Source organism: Microcebus murinus, chromosome 9, assembly GCF_040939455.1.
Source record: "Microcebus murinus isolate Inina chromosome 9, M.murinus_Inina_mat1.0, whole genome shotgun sequence".
Lineage (NCBI taxonomy): Eukaryota > Metazoa > Chordata > Mammalia > Primates > Cheirogaleidae > Microcebus > Microcebus murinus.
Genome location: NC_134112.1, coordinates 41,300,839 through 41,325,348, shown reverse-complemented (window position 1 = coordinate 41,325,348; position 24,510 = coordinate 41,300,839). Strand labels below are relative to the sequence as shown.

General features: G+C 42.3%; 1 protein-coding gene across 21 annotated transcripts in view; it reads right to left on the bottom strand.

Annotated features, from left to right (window-relative positions):
• The window catches only part of ICA1 (islet cell autoantigen 1), a 148,783-nt gene that overhangs the window by 11,287 nt on the left and 112,986 nt on the right, over window positions 1–24,510 (bottom strand). For 14 of the 21 annotated variants that reach the window (XM_012757107.3, XM_020289833.2, XM_012757108.3 and 11 more), the window contains exons 9-13: window positions 15,705–15,802; window positions 13,615–13,667; window positions 10,795–10,857; window positions 10,650–10,691; window positions 485–751 (exon numbers count right to left, since the gene is read on the bottom strand). In XM_012757107.3, coding sequence (XP_012612561.2) covers window positions 485–751; window positions 10,650–10,691; window positions 10,795–10,857; window positions 13,615–13,667; window positions 15,705–15,802 — 523 coding nt within the window. The remainder of the gene's footprint in view (window positions 1–484; window positions 752–10,649; window positions 10,692–10,794; window positions 10,858–13,614; window positions 13,668–15,704; window positions 15,803–24,510) is intronic. The other 7 variants (XM_012757109.3, XM_076006416.1, XM_012757110.3 and 4 more) reach the window with 1 other exon arrangement.

Here is a 24,510-nt window from a genome sequence, read left to right as displayed (position 1 = left end):
GCAGGGTGGGTCTGGACAGAAAGGGAGCAAGAGTGAGTGCAAAGTAAAACTTAGTGTGACAAAAGAGTGAAGAAGGTAATGTCGGCCAGGCCCCAGGAAGAGAGTGCATTTATGGGAATGTGGTGAACTCAGGGTGGTGGCCAGGCAAGGGTGGCCAAGACAGCAGGGTCATGACCATAATAAAGGCAATTTGGTCCTCAGATATGCCACAAGAAACCTAAAATCAAAGCCAGACAATATAGAACCACCCCTTTAACCTTTTATTAATAGGAAATGCTAACATAGGGAGAAAATCATGAAAAGGAATATATTTTAAACCCTGCCACATAATCCATGAACGATCAAAAGCACCAGATTCTTAGGTCATTGGATTATAAGACAAAAACATAGAAAACACAAAAAAGACAAAAAAGGTAGAAATATGCTTTTGGATTAAAATAATAATAAAAACAACGAACAAACAAACAATCCCCACAGCACATACCTTGTAGCGAGGCTTGTAGGTCTTTCATGTTTTGGTCTAAAAGCTGCGAAGGAAGGAAGCCTGAGCCCACCTGGGGCTTGGGGTCCGGCTCTCCCAGGGCCACCGCCGGCGCTGGCTCCGTTGGCTGGCCGTCTCCGAACACCGCGGCCCACTCTTTGCTGAACTCGCCCTCTTCCAGCGAGGACGCGTTGAAGATCTCGCTCAACAGCAGCAGGTCATCTTTGTCACCTTCCGGTTCCAGGCTCCCTGCCACCGGGCCCAGGCAAGCTGATTGAAGTGATGGAGCACAAAACATCAGCACCGAGGACTCAAGCCCTCGGGAATGAATGCCATGGGGGCTGGGGTGCTGGGGTGCGACAGATGGGCCGACGGGCAGATTTAAGAAAAGGTTAATCAAAATATAAATGCATCCCATAATCTGAAGAGATCTGAGAGTTAAATTTCTACTCCCATGCTCCCTCTTCCCTTTTCCTCCAAAGCAAGGCCAGTTTTTGAGCATCAAACTCTAGGGTTTTGGCTTTTCCTTAATACAGAAGCAAACTTACCAAACATTCCTCAGACATACAACAAAGCCAGGATTGGAAGCAGGTTTGAGATCTTAGTTCCTTGTTTGTATAGCTCCCTGAATCTTCCCACGCAAGTCCCTCAATCCACATTGCCAGGGCCACAACAGCAACGGGCCCTGTGGCAGCCTGTCCTGCCACAGGATGGGGAGAAAACCCTCCCCAATGGCACCAGGGGGTGACCTTCCCAGACCAGGGGTACAGCTCTGGAGGGTTGAAATGAGCACAGGACCTGAGGAAGAGCCCCAGGTCCACCTCTTCCTTGCAGTGTGACTTTAGCAAGACCCTGCCTCTGCTCTCATCTATAAAGTTATAATGCTAATCATGCCCACCTCACAGACTTGTCAGGAAGACCAAAAGAAATACACCTTAAACCCAATTGCCTGTCTAGAAGAAAGACTTCAAAGGAGAACCATCTTTACCATACGAACATTGACAAAATACTGAATATTGAGCACAGGGAGAATATTACTATCAGAAATTCTGCACCAAGACCTCTCATTTGAGTTTTCTTCGTATTCCGAGAAGTAAGGACTGATGGCTTTATTAACTGTGGCTTTTGTTGTGGCATCTAATTGCCTCTTGGTGACTGCAAAGATTTTTGTTGTTAAATCATAAAGAAAAAAAAATCATGATTTATATTTTCTCTGAGCTACACTGCAATTCTGATGCAGTCACATTATGTGAGATTACCAGGTTATCCTCAACTATATAAGATAATTAATCAGTGAAGGCTTTTTAAAATAAAGCTTCTCTCTGTTGGCTTTACTGGATCTGTTTTCACCCACACTTTACATAAAGATCTTGAAGATGAAGGGGATTTTTGATGTGTTGAGCAGACAGGCTATAAATCAGGCAGGGGAGGGGTTTAATCACTCTCGTGTCACTTTAGTTTAAAAACAGTGGCAGAACATCCCTTCCATCGGACAACTGTCTAATGTAAGCATTCTTATTGTCTGTGCTATCACAGAAGTGTTCATCAAGACACAGCCTGTAGGTGTTGTGGGCGAGAAGATGGGAAAATGGTATTTTAAACAGGCTTCTGAGACTGCTGTAGTAACAGGGTGGCACAGGAGCCACCCAAGTCTGTGCATGGTGGGTGAGGCAGGACTGGGAAGGCAGGAAACTCACCCTGTGGATGAAGGCAGCAGCCAAAGCAAAGCAATATTCTCGGTGTCAGGGCACATCCATCAACACCTGTGTTCAGCATCCTCTCCCCCATCTCTCTCTTCCTCCTCCCCTCCTCCCTTCCCCCCCACAACTCTCCCTCTCTCTCCCCATCACCCCATTCTATTTTTTTTTTTGAGACAGAGTCTCACTCTGTTGCCCAGGCTAGGGTGCTATGGTGTCAGCCTAGCTCACAGCAACCTCAAATTCCCAGGCTCAAGCAATCCTCCTGCCTCAGCCTCCCAAGTAGCTAGGACTATAGGCATGCGCCACCATGCCTGGCTAATTTTTTTTTCTATATATTTTTAGTTGTCCAATTCATTTCTTTCTATTTTTAGTAGAGATGGGGTCTCGCTTTTGCTCAGGCTGGTTTCGAACTTCTGACCTTTAGCTATCCTCCCGCCTCGGCCTCCCACAGTGCTAGGATTACAGGCGTGAGCTACCACGCCTAGCCTCCCCATCACCCTTTTTATGTGCATTAATTTCACAGATCTCCACAGTGCACTTCCTACTTGCCCAAACCCTTTCTCATGATTTACTTTCTAGCCTGACAGATACCAGATGATCACTGAACCAAACCCATTTTATTGGCACCAATTCAAATCAACGTGTAGATCCTCGAGCAGCAGATGACTTTAAACGTGTCCTGGAAATGATGTGTGTTCCTCCCACAGTCATTTTATATGGCCTCTGCTCACCTCCCATCCCCCACCCCCGCAAGTCCTGGGGGCAGCTTCCCTGCTTTAGTTAAGGTGTCCATTGAGAAAGACCATCATTAACATTAACAAGTAAGAAACTCGGTGAGCCTTCCACATATACGACCGCAGACTATAAAGCTCTATCTTTGTTTTTACTGTTTAGGTTTTGTGCTATGGAGTTTATGATGGACTTCAGTGGCTTTTGCTAACTTAGCATTCCCTCCCCCTCTTCTTCTTCTTCTTCAGGTTTCCCTTTGGGGGAAGCAACTTCTCCACGTGATCCTGGTGAGACACCAGTTGAAATGGCTCAGCACCACCCCCCACCCCAGGGGAATGGGGTGACTGAGAATGTGTGACTGAGAATGGCCAGAGTACGTCTCTCAGGCCACTGTGACTGACAGGGGCAGGCACATGCCAGCGGCTTCCTGGGTTTGGTATATGGACACTGGACGGAAGAGGGTCTTTCTTTCGTTGGGATCCCAAGTTCTAAAGACGCAGATTTGGGCCTTCCAGTGATGACGAAGCCAACACACGTGGGGAAACAGCCTGAAGAGCTGGAAACAGAAGCCTGACAACACTGTCTGAGCCCCTGCAGCCAGCCTTGCTTGCAGTCACTCTACAACTGTGTGTCCTCAGTTACACAGATCAATGCATTCTTTTCCTTTTAAAAAAAATTTAAACCTAAACTATTTTGAGTAGGGTTTCTCTATCACTTTCAGCCCCAAAATTCCTAATACTGTACCCTATCAAACTCAAATGTTTTAGGGGCTGAGATGGGAAGAGGACCCATAGTGGGGATATTGCCTCTAGCCAGTTCTGAATACCGATTTTGCCTGTGCTGAGGTTCGTCATTGAAGTTAGCCTTCTTATTTAGCATCCTGGTTGTTTAACAGTTAACAAGCTATATACACAATGAACATTTTCTCTTTTAAGAGAACTTGTTACTTCGCTAAAAGCAATGAAACTGGCACTGACTTGAACCATAAAACACAAAAACCTCCCAATTATTGCACTGATAATTAAGATGTTTGAAATTACTACACATAACTCATAAGAAAAACTTAATTACAAGTAGAAAAGGACAGGTTTAGGTCTGTAACCAGTCAAGTTGAGACTTGAGAAATCACTCTAGTCAGTTGGCTCCTGAGAATCATGCTATCATTTTCTTTGAAAATAATTCAACTCGACTAAGAGAAAACAGGGACACACACAGAGATACGATAAGCTGTTTGAAAGAAGCCCTGGTAAGAGCTACACAGCTGGAACCAGAGCTTCCACCCCTATAGTGAGCAAATATGGCTACAGGGTTATGGTGCCTGTCCTGCTTTTGTCTTAAAGAATAAGCAAAGGTTGTGGAGGTCTCAGGTGCCAAACCCACAGATGCTACTTCAGGCCACCTGCACTCTCTGCAGGTTCCCAAGTCTCCATGTTTACTGTCATTATCAGATAACCCAACCACAGACGCTACTACAAAAATAAAAGCCAACAGACATGACGTACTCACATCCTCACCTCTCTGTCTCCAACTTTCTGACCTTTCCTGCTTCTCCAACTTTCTGACCTCTCCTTTCTAAGATTAGCCCTCCCCGGGCCCTCCCCCTCCTTCCAGAGTCTGTTCTGCTCCCACCATTATTCAGGTCCAGCAGCTTTGGCTTTTCATTCTCCAATGCTTCCCTCCCCTGCCCTCAGGAGATGTGTGCACACCCCAACAAGAATCCATCTTTACTTGATATTTCTGTCCGCCCTCCTCCCACCCTTTCAAGTTACTGTTCTGGTTTCTTCTTCCTTCCACAACCACACACTCTACTTTGTCTCCACTCTTTTCTCAGCAGCCTGTAATTAAGTTCCTGCCCCCACCCTAAACTGAAGTGGCTCTCTTGAAGGTGACTGGTGAGATCCTCATGGCCAGCTCCAATATCCTTTTCTCAGGCTTGACCTCTGTAGCATTTTGCACCATTGCTTGGCTCTGGAAATGCTGTCATCTCCTGGGAATCTCAGGTGGCCTCCTCCTATCTCATTGACCTTCTCTGCTGCCTCCTCCTCCTCTGGTTACCCTTCTGGTTTCATCCTAAGTATCATTTCTCCCTTCCCTACATTCTCCATAGAATCTATTCTCGTGGTTCCACTCTTATCTCAGAAGATTCTCAAATATCTTAGCTCCAATTCCAGGTTCTTTCTTGAACTTTGATGACATATTCCTGTTTGGGCTTCCTTCAGGGTTTGCCCATTGGCCAGGCTGCTGGCACACCACAGAGCCTTCTACTGTGCACCTCTGCTTAGCTCATGCTATGGTTTGAATATTTGTCCCCTGCAAAACTCATGTTGAAATTTAATCCCCAAGGTGGCAATATTGAGAGGTGGGGCCTTTAAGATGTGATTGGGCCATAATGACTCTGGCCTCATGGATGGATCAATCCATTCATAGAGTAATAGGTTATAGGTTATCATGTGAGTGGCACTGGTGGCTTTATAAGAAGAGGAAGAGAGACCTGAGCTAGGATGCTCGGCCCCTTGCCATGTGATATCCTGTGCCACCTGGGGACCTTGTGGAGAGTCTCCATCAGCAAGAAGGCTCTCACCAGGTGCAGCCCCTTGACCTTGGACTTCTTAGCCTCCAAAACTGTAAGAAATATTAGTAAATCCCTTTTCTTTATAAATTACCCCATTTTAGGTATCTTGTGATGAGTAACAGAAAACAAACTCAGTCTGGCTAATGAGATTATTCACTTACAAAGCTCCAAGGGCTCCCCGACTATGGAGTAAAGCAGCCCTCCTCATAGTGGTATTCTGGACCTTGACAGCCAAGTGCTAATGTAGCCCTAACAGCAACCCGGCAACACGGCCATCTGGAAAGCCTACGGTTCAGCAAAACTCCTCTCCTTGCCATTGCTCAAACATGCTTTCCTGCCTTCCTGTCTGAGAACCTGCTGTTTTCTCCCAATAAGAAGAATCATACATTTTTTTTTTTTTTTTTTTTTTGGTAACCAAAAGGGATCTTAGAAATCTTGGCCTCTAACTCATTTTACAGATGAGAAAAAAGACATCCAGGTTAGAAGGCCTGCCCAACGTCATATACTAATTACAGGTGATCTGGCCGGGGACCCCTGGCTTGCAGGTCAAAGTATTTTCTCACTGTCACACCTACTAGGGATCTCATATATAAATTCGTATCTGCTGGGCACTCTGTAGGCACCATGGCAGAATGGGCAAGATGGCAGATCCACTCAGCTTGTTTGCCCTGCACTGCCCAAGGGTTCAAAAATATTATAAAAACCCCAGACCCCTGGGAGAAGAACATCCCCTAGAAGAACTAACCCTGAACCAATGAGCGATATCGGTGTGAAAGCTCACATTCAGAGGAAGCTCTCTCAAGTTCAGACAGAGTGCGGGAAACGGGCGACAGCTCACTCAGGTAGTATTTTTGAAATCATACCGAGTTTCATGACCTCAGCATAAATTAGGAACACAGAAGATGGAAACATAACTACATAGACCAAAAACGAGAGCACAGGAAAACAAACAGATAAATGTCACTTAATTTCCCTTCATCTGCGTGTGAAGCAGGAAGACTCTCTTGCTGGTTTCTCCCTGGTCCCCACTCTTGACATTATGACTAATCGTAAAGGCCACACACTTGCGATGTAGATGAAAAACCCCAAACACCAACACTCTCCTCACATCACCCAAAAGACAGTCAGGGGAAAAGATAAGGAGGAAACCACCTTACAAAAATGGCTAACGAGAAAAAAATGTTTTTTATTATAAAAGGCTCTGGTAATGAATGGCACCCATTTGGAATTCAAGAATACCTATTCTAAAAACTCCCTTCTGGTGCAAAAAGATAGACATTATAATAAAGAACAGATTGGGGGAGGAAAAAAAAAACAACATGAAATAAACAAAAATCAAACGAACAATGCTAGGCCCTGAGTAGGCACCAAAAAACATAAAAAAAAAAAAAAAAAAAAAACCCAAACAACAAAAAGTTGTTGATAAGCCTCACGCCTTCTCTCCATTTCAGTCTAGATCTGAGTAGCTGAGTAATCTTACTAGAAAATATACAACCTGGGGCAGGGGTAGAAAATCTTTATAGAATCTTTGTAGAAATCTTTATAGGGATAAATCAACACAGAGCACAACAGACTACATAGTAATAACTAACAGCAGCATTTTGGTTTAAAAAGTACTGTTGTTTTCTGAAAGGACTAAAGCCAGCAGTACATCCCAGGACACTGAGGAAGACAGGGTGGAGGAAAAGTTTAGGAGAAAAGATAACGAGCTTAGTACTTGCCACCTTGTGTGTGAGGAAGCGATCGGATCGCTTGTCAGTAATACATGGATAACTGCAGGAGACAGTTCTGAGTGACTTGGGAGAAACCGGGCGCAGAGAGATAAACATGGGTGATTGCTATGGGCTAAAGGTTGTCACCCAGAACTACAGCAGCTACTGAATGAGATGTCATTCTGATACGTAGCCAGAATTAGAAACACAAGTCTGCAAGTAGTAACCAAGGAAGTAGCAGAAGACAAACATTTTAGTTATAATATGGACAATTAAATTTTTTTTTTAATTGGCTAGGTCAGTCTAGTCTTAAAGATCTTTTAGGTAAAGCCAAGTTATGAGATTTAGGTGAGTTGAATTTTATTGAACTCCTTTCTGCTTTTTAACCCCACTTTTTAATTCAGTTATCTGTTATTTTTCTTGGTCCCACTCTGAGAAACACAAAGACATGCTATAACTCATGAACTGAGGTTGGATTGTCACATGTGGTCACAAGGCAATTTCAGAGCCACTTTCAAGTAGCTCAAAATGTCACTAAGTTTCTTTTTCACTGAAAACATTTTTATAATCTGTGGTCAAATGTTGGTTTTCCATTACATTATCTATTTAGTAGGAGAAAGCAAATTTCATTATGACACTGAATAGGAGTGATTTTCTGAGCAATGGCTCTTTGAGAATCGTTGCTGTTGTCAGAGGCGGTCTGCTATTTGATAACATACCTTAGCTATTGCCATTGTCTAACCGAATTGTCACTGGGAGTGAACCGGCCCCCAAGCAGCAGGGTGCTAGAGCTTATAGCCCTCAAGTCCTATAAAGTCAGCCATCCCTGGATTAAGCTCTTTTATTTCTTGACTGTTTAATGTCTTGCATATTGTAATCAGCATTTTAATTCAGGATTTGGGCCTTCCGGCAGTTTTCCAAAGGGCGCACGTTTTGAAGTCAACCCATTAATGAGTGTTCTTTTCTTCAGTCACCACGAGTTCTCTGTGCACTGAGAGAATATTTTTATGCTAGTGGCCACGCTAACAGGTAAGCCGATGCTACCCTATGGGTTGACCACACAGACAAAGAGGCAGATAGTGGGGAAGCATCACTTGGGTCAGAGTAAGGGATTTGTGGGTTGGCAGTGATAAAGAGAAAGGAGAAATTAAATGACATTGGATTTAATTCGTAAATAGTATTTCTGCTTGAGAACAAGTACACATTTTAGGGAAAAGCACATTTGTATTTTTATCTTTAGAATTAAACTGAATGCACAAAAAAGAATATGAGCTGCTAATCTGCAAAACTAACAAAGATCATAATCATAAACCAATGAGATACGAAAAGTTGTTTTAAACAAATAGAAAGATATCAATCTTATTCCAATGTATCTTGGCACAAGCGTTTGAGGAAGTCTATGAAAGTAAGCATCTATCTCAGGCTACTGCCTTTCTAATTTAATTCTGTGAAGAAATGCATAACTACTAGGCTAGTGTTGTACCATTATTATCAAGTTTTAAAAAATCAAACTCCAAAGCCAAGAACCTTTTTTTTTTTTGAAAAGAGAGAGAGAAACTGAATATGGACTCATATTTACTATTTCTTCATAGAGAAACACTGGAAGGATATGTGTGGGGATGGGAGTATTGAAATAGGGAGGGTTAGAGGAGAGGGATCGGAGTGAGAGTTCTTTTACTGTACACGCTTTTATTATAATTTGGTTTTTGTACCAATGTGAACAAAGTACTTATTCAAAAATTAAGTTTATTAAATAATAACATTAAAGAAGGTGATAAAAGCAAAGAGCAAATGACATAAATAAGATATGGGGAATAGGAGGAATAACAATCTTCTTATCAAAATAAGTTGAAACATATATGTGATTATAAATATTAAACATGTGTGAAATGTTAAGACTTGTTGAAACTGGGTGGTAGGTCCTTAGGCTTGTTCTGTTATTGCCTTTATCTGATTTTTGCAAGATTAAAATATTTCCATCTCCAAAAAGTAATTTATAAAAAACATGTTTATTCCACCACAATATTCTGTTCTTAAGCCGAGGGGGGAAATTTTTTATAAAAATGGAGGCCATTTGTGGCAATCTGCATGAACTTTTTATTATTCCCATTACCTGGTAGATTTCAATATTTACAAATGACTAGTCATTTTGATAAAATATGCACAGTCACAGAATATTGCACAGTATGCTGCCTGCAGGAAGGTAAGCAAATTTCTGCCCTCAAGTTTATATTCCTAAGCCCTAGAAATCTAATGCCAGAGGTGTGGTGCCTTTCCATTTTTTAAAAAAACTTTAATTAATGTCCTCTGTTTTCCAGAGACTTTCTTCCTCTCACATCCTCTGAAGTAAATCCACAATAAGCTCAGACCGAGTTAAGTCATCTGCCCTGGTTAACTGGGGCCTGTGGATGATTTGGGCCAGTTTCTAGTCCTATGAGAAACCTGCAAGACCAGGGCAGCCTGTGTGCCAGCCACAAGGCCATGAGATGCTCTGGAGTTTGGCTCCAAATCTCAGGGGTATTTTGGACTCTTTATATGCTGTTAAAAGGAAATGCTTGGTAGGATGGACAGCAGAGGCTCTGATTAGGCTGAACACACACAATTTCCTGGGATCACTTAATATACTATCCATATCTTATCCAAATCCAGAGTTCTATATTCTCTTTTGGGGGGTTATACAGCAAGTGATTTTAGGTCTGATGAACTTGGGTGGGACTTAACCAGGCAAATCTAAGGTTCAGTAGAGATGCAGCACAGTAAACCACCTGGAAAACATCCTTAGTCCTACCACCCCAAGTGGTGACCGTTTGAATAGTGTCCCTGTGTCAGAGATCATGAAACACCCTTTATATACATACATGTCCTGCAGCCCTGACAATCCCATCAAGGCTGTTGCTGCTGGTTCCATTTTACACAAGAACGACTGAGGCTTAAGAGAGTTTCAGTATAAAGCAAATTACTGAAAGCCATATAGGCCATTTATGGTAGAACCAGTATTCAAATCCACAGCTGTCTGATTCTGAAAGCCATGTTTTTTTCTACTATAGCATGTGACCTTTGACATAACTTTTTGCTTTAGTAGTTCGAACTTTATGAAATTAATTGTACTAACTATGACAGATCCACATATACTACTTTGTGCCTGGGCACATTGAAAGTCATTAATAAAGATGGTCACCTAAAAACAACTTGCTTAGAAATACAGAACTATTAAAAAGATAAATATTACATGTTCTTGCATGTAAAAAAGGAATTAAAAATTTAAAAAATTATAACACCAAAGAAATACATAAACCTATATACAACCACAACGAATAAGATGTGCAACGTTTGAGGGATGGACATGCTTGAAGCTCTTACTCGAGGGGCGAGGGGGGCATGGGCAATATAAGTAACCTTAACACTTGTACCCCCATAATACACTAAAAAAAAAAAAAGAAATACATAAACCTTACCACCTTCCTCAGGTTTCACGTCTATCAGTTCATCTATAGGTCCTTTAGAGGAGAGGCAAGAAAACAAAAGTATGAGTCAGTTTCATTTCGTAAGGCGTTTGAGTCAAATTATTAAAATGGAGTAGAGTTCCTTAATCTAGATTACCTGAGCATGCACTATGTGTAGAGCTTTTGTCTAAGGCAGATAAAATACTTTTCCCATCTTCAGCTGTAATATAACATGTGCAATTGGTTATCACCAACTCAGAATGGTGTGCATGTTCATATACTATCGCAATGTTGGTAAAACACAGCTCAGGAAGAAACAGCATCCACAAATTCTCTCAGGCAGAAACAGGGGTCCTAAGGTTACATTTTACCCCAGCTATTATTGGCTCTCAATGACTGCTGAGTTAACAGCCCTGAATGTTTGCTACAACACCAAGAGTGAACCTGAATGTTTGCTAGATAACCCAGAAAATTATACATGACAGCAATCTGACAATTTTCCTTCCATGGACAAATGTGTGACTTAAGTAATGGACTATTTCTTGATGACACTAATGAACTGTAGCCATACGGGCCTGGCTAAAATAAAAGGTAGATTACTAAGTGAAAGAAGTGAATCTGAAAAGGCTACATACCATATGATTCTAACTATATAACATTGTGGAAAAGGCAGAACTATGGAGACAGTAAAAAGATCACTGATTGCCAAGGGTTAGAGGGGAGGGAGAGAGGAATGGGTGGAGCACAGGGGATCTGTAGGGCAGTGAAACTATTAATATTTTATATGACACTGTAATGATGGGTACACGTCATTATACATCTGTAACGACTATAAGATGCACAATATCAAGAGTGAATGTAAACTATGGACTTTGGGTGATAATGACGTCAATGTGGGTTTATGGACTGTCACAAATATACCAGCCTAGTGTACAATGTTGATAGAGGGAAGGGCTATGCACGCGTAGGGGGGAGGGAGGCATATGGGAAATTTCTGCACTTTGTGCCCAATTTTACCGTGAAACAAAAAAACTGTTCTAAACAATAAAGTGTAGTGCGTGTATAATAGAACAGCCTTTAAACTTGGTTTGCTCGTGTGTTCATTAGCCTTTCTGCAGGTCACAGAATAAAAGACAGATAATACCTCATTATAATGGATTCCATTCTGTGCATAGACAAAACATGGTGATCAACATTTACAATCTCAAAATATCATACAAATACCACAAGCAATTATACTGTACAAGAGAAAATCTGATTCCCTTGCATTGTTGCATATTGTATGAATATACACATAAATAGATTTGCAACTTGTATACCAATAGAATACACTGCACTTTACATTTTCCCACAGAACTAAAAGTTTTCTATCTGGTTACCTGGATTCCCACAACACTAGTGACTCGTGCTGTGGGTACGATGAGGCTGGAGGCCTGGGTCTGTACAGACAGAGAGCTCTTCCACTGCCAATGAGATCAGGCCCAGCCTCCTGCCACCTTCTCCTCATTATGGTCTGGAACATGGTTTCTCTGACCTTTGTCCAAGCTGTTTCTTTTGCTTTGACAAACCTTGCAACAGTACTTGGCTTAGCTAGTTTCCTACTCTCCTCAAACAGGTGTGGCCGCTCTAACACACGGCCCCATGGCCCCACACCTCTCCCTGGGAGCTCCCACCAGAGCTGGAGCTGCCCGGTGACTTGTGTAATTGGTAGGTTACCATCTGCTTCCCCTTTTGCCTGTAAGGCCCATCCTGGAGGGGACTGAGCATGTCTGGCGTACTGCTGTGTGCCCAGGGCCCAGTGCCGTGCCTGGCACAGAGGCGGCTCTCAGTAAACATCTGCTCGACGAAGGAACAAGTACATGCGTAAGTGAAGGCAGCCACGCATGAGCGGACAACATGAAGCCAAGCATCAGAGGCAAAAAAGTGAGTTATTTTTGGCTTTGTTTTCTCTTTTGACAGGCAGATAGGAAAAAACAAACGAACGAATAAAGTAAGAGAAGAATACAGGAGGCGAAACAAGTGGTCAGAAAAAACAGGAAGGCAGGCAGAGGGAGATGGAGGGTGATGGAGGAGAATAGAGCAGAGGGGACGTTCTAGGATCTGTCTTGCCTCCTTCTGTCTCCCGGAAAGGCTGCCAGGGCAACGGGTGAAGCAGGCCAGAGACGGATATGTCCCCACGAGGGCCAGACTCAACAGAGTCGGGGTAATTTTAGTTCTCTTCATAACACCTGTAAAACATTCCCTGCATCTTGGAGGACTTCAAGTGCTAGTGAAATGCTGGGCGTTGCATCACATCTGCTCTGCTGCAGCTGACCGTGGCCTCTAGCCCTTTAGGAGGTGAAGGGCCAGTGAAAACACTGGCAGTAACAGCAGGAGACAGAGCTGATAAGCCCCTCACGGCACGGTGTGCCATCTCCCCATGCCCTGACTCTGTTTCCTAACACGCAGGTTCCGTTCACCTGAGGATCTGGTATGGCTCATCCCTGGCAGGCTGTAGAATCATCTGGTAGAGCAGGGAATGATCTCTCCCCATCTGTTCCCAACTATGACCAACACCCACCCTGCAAGTCACTGCAAATCAAACTCTCCTGATGAAATAACACAATCTTATTAAAGCTATCCCTGCAGCCCAAATAGCTGTTAGAACTAGTAATGGTGACAGCAGAAATCTTATCATCTGTTGTGAACAGAAATAGCTTTTTGCCAGGTTTTGATTATGGCTGCTGCTCTAAAGAGCTGTTGCTGACGTAACCAGTGATGCTATTTTTTGGTTCAAAATCCATAGATTCTCTAAGTAATGCTATAGGGTTGACGTCGTTCATATATGAACATTGAAGACAATCTATAGGAAGCAAATTAGCCTTTTCTCAACTGGAAAAGAAAGATCTAGGATAAGTTTGCCAAGAAAGAAAAAGAGTTAGCTCTTGAGCATTAAGTAGTATTTCAAAAGCAATTCTAAATAAATATCAACACTTACTCTTAAAACTAGAGGATTCCTTGTGCTGGTTTTCATCCTCTAATGAAATTAATCTTAAAATAAAAAAAAAAGTTTAGTCATACAAGTTTTGCAAATGTTATATTTATGATATAGCCAGATTTTAAGAACAATATCTATTACTTTACTTATAACAATACAAACACGTAAACACACACGCATGGGAAGAAATATCAACGTATAGTCATTTATACGCTACACATTTTCTGAAGAAGAAATAAATTTGCTGGCTTTCTGTCTCTTTCTGTAGCATCTTAATATCTGAAATTTGGTTTCATCATAAGGCAAATATTCTGTCAATAGCTAGATGGGTAGTTAGGTATAAAGAAAATAGATGCTTGCAGCTATCACTTTTAAAAACATAGTAAAAAAAATCAATGATCAAACATTGATTTATTCTGATTCTTGCTGTTATAGGACAGGACACCTCAGGAGGTTTGCTAAACTACACAAGGCTGAAAGGATCACTCTCAAATCCAGGTGGGCAGGCGCCTACTCAACTCTTACCCTATCTTCAAAGACAAAGATATATCACTGACCAGAGACCCATTTGTTGCCTCTGAATCTTCCTCCTAGCACCATGGCCCACTTTTACCTGAAGAAAATTCTTGTTAAATTTTCACTGTCATTTTAAAGCTACTGGGTTGTACTTTTTGAGCTTTTAAAAATGAAGTGTTATACTAAAATATTTGAGAAATCTGAAATGAATTCAAAAAAAATCAAGAAAATCCTAGGTGGTCCCCTTCTGAGTGAAGGTGACTGCTTTATTTTGATTGCATTAACTTATATAGTGAAAAGAAGATGCAAAGACGTACTCCAGGTTTAGCTTCTTCCTACCCTGGGGGCCACGGACAGTCCCTTAACCTCTCTGAGCCATCCTTTATACAGTGAGGAAAACACCACCTTGACTATATTAGGGTTATTATGAGGATGAGTTAACATAACTAAAGCACCCAGACTGTACCTGGCACAGGTGCTCACTAAATGATAGCTCGCATCATTACCATCACCAGGAGTAGGTCAAGCTGGTTGCCCTTAAAATTTTATTAGATTCAGATCACATTCTATAGTCTATTATACAGTGAAAACTTGTCTTTATTCTGCACCAAAAACTTTTCTAACCTGTATTTGCTTTAAAATTAAGAAGAGCTAATATTGACAGCAAATATATCTGTGGGTCAAAAAATACATCAGAAACTTTAAAATGCAGTAAAAATCCAACCCTGTTTTCCCGTAAGATTGTCATGTAAATATTTTTTGTGTTGAAAAGGAAAGAGTGAATGGAGGCAAGGTCACCTATCTGGCTTTCCTGGGCCAGCCAGTTCAAAGATGAATGTATTCCTGCACGCTATTAAATCTGTGTAGAAAATAATATAGCTTCATGTTTAAACCTCCTTCTCACTGCATGAGATTAGGAACCACGCGACACATATGCTGAAAAGTTCGTCTTGGCATTTAAAATGACAAGAGGAACCTTCTTTGTTAAGAGGCAAGAAATGGAGATGGGGCAGTCACGTCCTGCACTCGAAGCTGTTCTCTGCTCCACAGAGGAGAAACAGAAATTCGTGACGCTGGAAAACAAAATGCCAAAGCCCAACTCTTCTGTTGTGTAATGATGCCTTCACACTACACGTGTGACTAATGCAATTTCATAGCTCCTTCAAGAGAGAAAAGCCAGGGAGTTTCCTGACTAGGAGAGCATCTAGTGGTGACAAAAGGACGAGATAAGGGTCCAGAGACCAGAGAGAGTGTGAAGCTGGAACCGAGGCCACGAGACAGAGAGGCAGGAGGCCTGGGGACATTGGCCCTTTCTTGCCCCAGTCAACTCCTCACAAGTGTGCCCCTTCTAAGTCCCCTGAAATGGGTCTCTTACTGGAATAAGTGAGTCATGGCCTCGCAGGAATGTGTGCGGAAGGCATTAGGCTTGGATGTGAGTACATCCACTCTGAGAAGTGAGGAAGTCAGACAATGACTCTGTGTCTGAAACCTCGGCTAGCTTGGGTGGGTGAGGACCGTGCTACCCTCACCTGTGGGAAGAAAGACCGTGCCAAGAGAAGCAGCTCGTGACTTACTGACTCGGCTCCCGCGCTGCCGCATCTGTGCTTTCCTGTGGGGCGGTCTTCTTCTTTCCTTCTTTCTCAACTAGTTTTTTCATAGGGTCTTGTAAGCTCTTGACCATGAGCCATACATAGATAATGAAAAAGAAAGGAAGAAAAAGAAAGAGAGAAAAGAAGAAAGGACAAAAGGGAGAAAGAAAGGAAAAAGAAAAGTCATCAATAAAAAATGCAGCTGCCATTGGTGCCAACAACAAACCTGGAATCAGAGGTCCTGGGAGTGACCTTGAACCAATCGAGTGGGAAGAAATGAAATTTCATATGATGAAGCAACAATGTTCACAGACCCATCTAAGAAATATTAGCGTATATAGGACAGTTGATTTGCTGCTAGATTTATGTTTTCCCTTTTGTGATAAGTTATTCACAAGAAGGCCTTTTGGCTATTGCTAACTTTATTTTCCAAATTCAACAGGCAGTTAAGATAAACATTCTGTTCTGCCTGCAGCCCACACACTGACAGAAGAGAAGCTCCCCCACTTCCACCACACATGAGACAATTTCATTTTATTTTTAATTTTGTTTGCTATTTTGCAATCTAAAACCTGCTCTTAAAAAAATAACAGAAAACAAAACCTTTTTTTTAAAACCCCAAAATAGTGGCTTAACATATTCTGACAACTTAACTCCCACGAGTGGACACAGCAGGTGCATCCAAATCTTTCTAGATTAAAAACGGGTGAGAGTCTTTTTTTTTTTTTTTTTGGCACATCATTTGTTGGAGTTACTATTTTCAAGGTTTATTAAATATTTAAGAAAAAAAATTTCTTTCTAAAAAAAGCAAGTGCCTAGAAACTGTACACTAGTGACAAAGACCTGGAAATAAAAAGCAAAACATTTCTAGAACAACTGAATAATGAGTTATACAAAAAGATCTCTATTTCTGGCCCTAATTAAAACACAAACCTACAAATACAAAAGAAACATCTCCAGAAACATATCTTTCTTATATTTTCAGAACTCCTAAAGTCGAAGTCTTTGTCCTTTGGGCCTGAACCTCTTTTCTCCTGTCTTCCTCCTCCGCATGGCTCACCCACCTGGTAGGACACACAGAGGAGGCAATCGAGTTTCACAGCCCACTGGGATTGACTAGGCATGGCTGACTGCAGGGCTGGTCAAGACGGTTCTAAGGCTGTATCTTGCAGAGCAGGGCTGTGATTGATTCTGGAGTCTGCCATGGACACCAGATGTATACTGGTGTTATACCTCCCAACGGCCAGCTCTGTCTCCCTCCCTGCACACAGCCATCTTCCTAAAACACCCAGGCCATCATGCTATCCTTTTTCTCAAGAATCTACTTTCCTTTTTATAAGAAGAACTTCCTTATTTACTTCTAATCTAAACCTCTTGGCCCTTTAGATCTTCTAAAATGTGATCCTATCTTAGCTCTCTTACCAGCCCCTACACATAAGCTTTCCATTCCCTTAGGCCAGTCTCCTCATGGTCTCCTATGTGCTAGCAGCTCCCTTCCTACCCTTGTTCATTCTACTTCTTCAGCCTAAAGTTCAGTTCATTCTACTTCTCTCTACCTTGTATTTTCACCCTCAATAATCCTATGAGTCTTTTCAAAGCCCAGATAAATTACCACGATTTTCCATACAGCTTCACTCAGCATGCCAAATTCAAGAAAATCCTTCCATATCCAAATTGCATTTACAGTTTTATTTAGGATCTTATCTATCCTGTATTATGTTTTTGTCTCTCAAAATTATTTTATAAATTAGAAAAATAATAGAACCACATGCAGAGAGTTTGGAAAATAAAAAAGTAAAAATTATTCATAATTCTATTTTCCTAAAGTGACGAGTTATTATTTTCTTATATTTCCTTTCTGTTTTTTATACTCATATATAAAAAAAATACTACTTATATAATTGGAATTGTGTATGTATATATATATATTTATAGACAGATGTCCTCTTAAGCAGTACAATTTATATATTTATTTCATAATCAAAAAAGTTTAATAGAGTGGACAATATAAAAAGATTTTATATATCTTAAACATTTAATATTAAATTGTAGCATGTAAATGTGCATTAATTCACTAATATTCTAATGTAGGACCAAGGTCTTCTTTTCGAGTATATGTCCCCTGATTGGAGTTCTAAAGCATTTTCTTGCATAAAGCACATCCATAAAGCATTGCTATCATTTGTAATGACTCCATGTTTCTGGACACGCAGATTAGTTCATTCACTCAACAAATAGTTTTTGAGCACCTAACTAGTGTGAGGTGCTGTTTTGGATGCTTGGATACACGGGTGAAAAAGACAGACAAAATTATTAGCTGACAAGGGTCTAGGCAGATAATTAATACAGAAAGATAGCAAGTCATTACTTCAGTGAGCAGGATGTCCTCTCTTGGAAGTGACATTTCAACTGAGAGCTAAATGATAAGAGGAAGCCAGCCATGTGCAGCTCAGAGAGAAGAGGGGGCTCCGAGTCAAAGGCCTAAAGGTAATAGCTTGGCTTGCTTGAAGAACAAAAAGAATGCCACTGGGGCTGCAGTGTACTCTTTGGCAAGAGTACAAATCTTATGAGACTGGGATAAAGAGGTCAGCAGAGGTTGCACAGGGAGAACATTCCTTTACCCAGATTCATCAATATTTAACATTTTGCCCCATTTTGTTTCATTAAATTCTTTTGCTCTGTCTCTCTAATGCATGACAACTAAATGCAATACATAATCTTTGGGGGCAGCCTGGACTGGAGGAGAAGATGCTACAAAGGTCAGTATTAGAACAAATGAGACAAATGGAATAGGCACTATAGTCTAGGTGTTCATAATTTTTTGTATACCCTAAAGCACCTGGTATAAGCTGGGCATGCGTGTGTGTGTGTGTGTGTGTGTGTGTGTGTGTGTGTGTATGTGTGTATTTAGGAAATGTACAACCATGAGAAGGAGTTCATCAGATGTCAAGGACATACTCTTTTCAGTTGATGTGCCAATCAGAGCATTTTATTCTCACATACACACACACACCCTTCCAACAGTATTATTCCCCACAGAATGGTCCAATTCTGGTCAAAGTGAAACCAAGAGTATTTTCAACCAAGGTTCTGATGGCTCCCAAGACTTACTTTTAAATTCTGTGACACTTGCCCAGGCTTCCTGGTTTGCTCGATTATCTTCTCATTGTGTTTCCTTTTTATCAATCAACGCTAGGCAGGACCAGGACATGTCTGCTCTCAGCCGGCCGTGTCTAGCTGCCACAGCGCTTGCCTAAACCCCTGAGATGCCCTTGACAGCTCCACGGTTATCATCCCTTCTGTCTCCAGCCTGACCTCCCCTCATAACCACACTTGAGCAGCTCTGAGACAATCCCTTTGTAATGTAAACCACTCATTCCTTCTTTTCAACCCCTTCCCCTGTTGGCCCATTAGCAGGGACTCAATTGTTGGCTCCCTCTCCGGACAATCACAGTTAAGTCACTATTGTGGCCTCTCCAACAGAATGGCTGTGGTTCCAACTGCTATTTTATTATTAATAATTCCTGTGACAATTGCTCCTTTCTGCCATTACCATTGTCCCTATAACAATTTGTCTTTTGCAGCTCAGGAGAGGTGCTAAATATGTACTTGTTGGTTGATAAATTAATGTACAGAAGGTTAAACTGAAAAAAAAACTAGAGCTCTTTAGCTAGGAAATGGAAGGGCTCAGGGGAGTAACATGAAAAGGTTTAGAAAACCACAGGCAAAATGAACACTGAGCACACGGGCTTGTTCATTAAGTATTAGAATTTTGAACCAAGGGGAATCTTGTGTGTACATGCTCTCTCTCTCTCTCTCTCTCTCTCTCTCTCACACACACACACACACACACACACACCCATTTAACTGAGATATATAATTCACCCATTTTTAAAGTGCACAACTTATAGCATATAGCAGGTTCTTGAATAATGACATTTTGTTCGAAGTTGTTTCATTACAATGTTGACGAGAAAAAAAATTGATTCCTGGCTGGGGCCACTGTCTGTATGGAGTTGGCATGTCCTCCCCATGTCTGCCTGGGTATTTTTTTCCAGGTACTCTGGCTTCCTCTCACATCCCCAAGCTGCGCCTGTTAGGTGAACTGGCCCAGCGCCTGCACCGTCCCAGTGTGAGCGAGTGTGGGTGTAGGTGTGAGCACACCCTGAGATGGGATGGTGTCCTGGCTGGGGTGGGCTCCTGCCCGGTGCCCTGAGCTGCCAGGAGAGGCACCAGCCTCCTGGGTCCCTCAACTGGAGCAAGTAGGTTAGAAAATGAATGAATGAATGAATACAAATTATCATAAAATAAAAATCTGTCAAGTATGTGATAATCACACAGACACAAGACAACAAATGTGGCAGGAAAGCACTCTGTGAGCTGGCCACATTTGTGACTGGTTTTGAATTGTATGGTGAAAGGAGATACTCCTTACAATTTTCACACTGCAAACCTTTATTCCTTGATGTAACCCACCATCACAGCTCACCAAAAACTGGGTAAACACGATCTTACTTGGTTCTATTAATCTTTCTTATATGGATGTGTAGCTTGGATTTGTTTCAATGGTTAATATTAGAAGTGTTTTGGGTCTTTACTTAGAATTTTGGTGATGTTGCTGTGACCAGAAATACGCTGTAGGAACTTAACTCTTGCTTGTATCAGTTAGCCTTTGGCAAGTTGGCTTTGTTACACATTATTTTGCTTACAGTTGAAGTTTCCAAGAACCTATCGAGAATGTTAGTGAGCATTAACTGTATTCACAGAGTTGTACAAGCATCATCACAATCCGTTTTAGAACATTTTCAAGGGGCATCTCTTGAAGCAAGAAAGAATTTTAAGATCAAACTAAGCTAAATACTCTTTTATGTAGCAAAGAAAAACCCAACAACACATATGGAACTGGTTTCTTAGGAAGGATGGTATAAAGACTTAAAGAGGCTAAGGGGAACTTTGAAAGATAGTGAAGGACAAATCATATCCCCTTCTTCCTCCCCCAAAATGAGTCCCTTCGTGTGACTCTCAGATCCAAGATATATTAGAGATGGACGACTACCCTCCCCAAGGTTTGATTATGAAGGCTCACCTGGGGTGGCGGGTGGAGGTGAATTCTTCAGATTATTTTGAAGTCTACAACTCAGCTGAAAATGCTTAACCCTATAGCATCTTTAAAAGTATGTGTGTGTGTTGGGAGAACGGGGACAGTATTTCAGTATTTTCTGTGTGACGTAAACACCGTCTCAGGCAAAATGAGTCTCAGAGGCCTGGCTGTGTACAGATGAGGCAGCATCAGATGAACCACGTCCAACCACTGGCTGATGGAAGCCACATTTGAATCCATGTTCAGAAATGAAAACTCCAAAGCATTCTGTTTTCTAAAGCCCAAGCCCACTCAGTCCTTCATGAAAATTGCTCATGAAAATCACTGTGTTATAAGCACCATATAGCATCATATAAGACAAAAAGATTCTCTGTGGAGGAAAGAATGTTTTTAGATTAAGTAACTCTTTTCTATTAAGGCTGCACTAACATGCTAATAGTTTCCATCAATGCTTAAATGGTTTCAGGAAGCACACACAATATATAAGATCAGCATGACAGAGGAAACGGGCAGACCCAGCTTGCAAAAGTGTCTTAGAAAGGAAACAGCTTAATATAATAATGGGAGTTACTACTTCCTGTATTAGGGAAAATAAAAGCAACAGCATTCATCTGAAGGAAAGCAAAACTGTTCAGCAAACCAGATTTCATACACACGAGGCCAGCAGCCAGTTCTAATAACCTAAATTCAATGTTTAACTTTGACAACTGAGTAGTATCTTCTTTAATCTTTAATAATGACATTTAATTTTCTTATGCTACTTTCCATTAATTACACTGCATGCATGTGAAGGTGCCAAATAATTGTCTAAAAAGGAAAACAAAAGTGCTCAAAATAGTGGGGCATGCTTAAAACAATGCTCAACTTGGTTGGGCGTGTGTATGTTTGTGTTTGTATCATTAATAGCACATGAGAAATAAAAAGCAGAGGCCACGATGATGTGTACAAGCCTCACCATTCATATGTCCACTCTCGCCCCCACCATGCACTCACAAATTTAGAAAGACATTATTCAAGAAGCACTTATTAATCTAGGCCCAGAGATAACCTTGAATTGTACTGTAGAACAAAAAAGGTTAAAGAGTATAATTAGAGAAAAATAATCACAATCATAAATAAGATATATAATATCATTCTTTAAAATAAGATAGAAGATCGATGGTGGGAAGGCATCCCTACTGTCCTGGAAAGAGATGGGACTTTGCAAATGGATCAAGTAGTGCTGTGACACGGACACTGGCTCCACTCCTTGGAGGGCTTCTGTTTTCCCGCCAGAACAACGGAGCTAAGTTGTGGGATTAACTGAGAGAATGCTTCTGCACGGGGCCAAGCTCGGAGTAAGCACTCAAAACTTGCTTTCTTATCAGTGACTTGTAAAGATCTAAAGGGAATCAGATGTCTTCAGTGCTCCTCTGTGGTAGGTCCCACACTGCATGTTTTATCCATCTCATTCAACCCTTGCAATACCCACACACACATTGTGCTCCTGATTCCTGATATGAAAATGGAGACTCCAGAGGGGAAGTGACCCGCTTCAGGCCATTCAACCACCACTGGGCAGAAGCAGTGTTTGCATCCAGGTCTTAAAAATTCTGCAACTAGTTAAGAAAGGGTATTAAATACCCAAGCCAAGAACGCGGATTGAATCCCCCTTCCCCCCTTCAATAAGAAGTGCCAAGGAGATGGAGAGGACTCCATGCCAAATTCTAAAAGAAGACTCATGCTCGTTTCCAGGTATCTGAGGGACATATAAATTATACATTTTGCCTACAAGCAAAAGTGTTATTTTTAATTCAAAGTTTACAGCTGTATTTTTGAAAGGTGGCACTCCTGGCTTTCTCCCCCAACCCTGCCTCCGGGCCAGAAGTGCTGGGGAGCAGCACACGGCAGGGCAGAAAAAGCAGGAGCACCCCTGTCCCCAGATCTACCGCACACTGGGCGTGTGGGTTCGGGCAAACTACTGGAACTCTCTGAGTTTCAGTTTCCTCATTTGAAACCCGGGAAACAAGTACACCCAATGTCCCAGGATTATTCTGAGGGCCAACTGACATACACTCACTTTCTATACGTCCGTGCCGAGCCTACCAGGATTATTAACTGTAACATCCAATCTTGGCACATCCGAGTCACACATACCGTATGACACACTCTCCTAGACGTTATTTCACCTCACCCTCAGCAGAGTGCGTCTGGCACAGAGTGACTGCCCACACAATGGTAATGTTTTTTCCTTTCCCCTCAAGGAGGAGTTAGGGAATGAGTGAGGGAGGTGGGGGACGGAGAAGCACCCACAGTTGTGGAGAGGACCTGAGCCACCAGCCACCGGGGAGAACCGACGCCAGTCACCATCAGGTGGGGCTGAACAAATGACACGCCACACTCCACTCGTCCACCTCAGATTTCAGGGGTGGCCTTGGTCAGTCCCTCTGCTCCCTCTGTTCTCAGTGACCTGGATGCATCCCAATGTGCTGTTTCCAATGATCCGGCCCGGAGCGGCTGGGGAAAAAAATAGCTTTGCGAAATGCCGTGGAACGTAATGACACCGAGAGAAAACTTGAAAGTCTAAAAGGATAATCTGGACGCTCGCCACGCGTAATTGCCTTGTTGGGACTGGTAACTAAAATAGCATTGCAGGGATATTTACCCAATTTTCATAAAAACTATTATGGCTTTATTTTCAAAGCAAGTAACTACAGAGCCATGTGGCCTGTCAGAAAATGTTCAAGTGATTAACTGAGAAATGTGGAGGTGGGTAGAAGGCGGCTGCTAGGCATACAAATCTGAGAAAAACAAAATTCAGAAAAGGATGTTTTTTGAATTTTGAAAGCTAGAAGCATTTCGGTCTCCAGAATGATGTTCCATATGACAGTGCTCAGACCTACACCCCAAGAGAGAAAGGAGGAAACATTGGCACATCTGTTTCAACGGTTATTTTTGAACATGCTCACAGTTACGTTTTCGAATTCAGGTTTCCTTAGAGTTAGGATCTTGGCACAGATCAAAAGCCAGTTGCAAATTCTCAAAGTGTGTTTGAGAATTAGCCCGTTGCAGGGACGGGAAGCCCTCCTGCCTTTCTCACTTGCAGGCCTGCCCAGCCCTTCTGAATCCCTGGTGGGAATTGTGTGAGCCCAGGCCAAGGTCGGCAGGACTGAAGGACAGGGTTGGCAACGCAGCCGCCAGAATGTCTGCGGAAGCCAGGGAGGGAGGGGGCTGGGTGAGCCTTGGGAGAGGTCTGGCCAGACCTCCCATCCCACCACCTTTCATAGCCTTGCCCGTGAAACTCGTGCCAAACTAACAGTCCAGGATGGAAATGGAGAGTGAGGACGTAACTGGAGCTGGGCTACTGAACCTAGCAACCTCAACAAACCCTCCTGCAGCGATGCTCTGAATGTCTGTCTTCTGGATCCGCTACAGAACTCCTGCTACGTCCATCCATCACCAGCAGTAAGGTACTGCTGGAACCTTCACCATGACCGCTGTCCTCACTGCTGCCAGAACCATCTCGACCGCCATCACAACCACCGCCATTACCTCTTCTCGCACCACCAGCCCCCCTTCCCACTGCCACCACCATCCCGACCACCCTCACCACTCTCACCACCACCATCACGTGGCTGACACGCAGCACGCATGGCTCAATGTAAAACGGGCTCCAGAGCTTGTTCTTTTACACGCCTTGCTTTATCACAT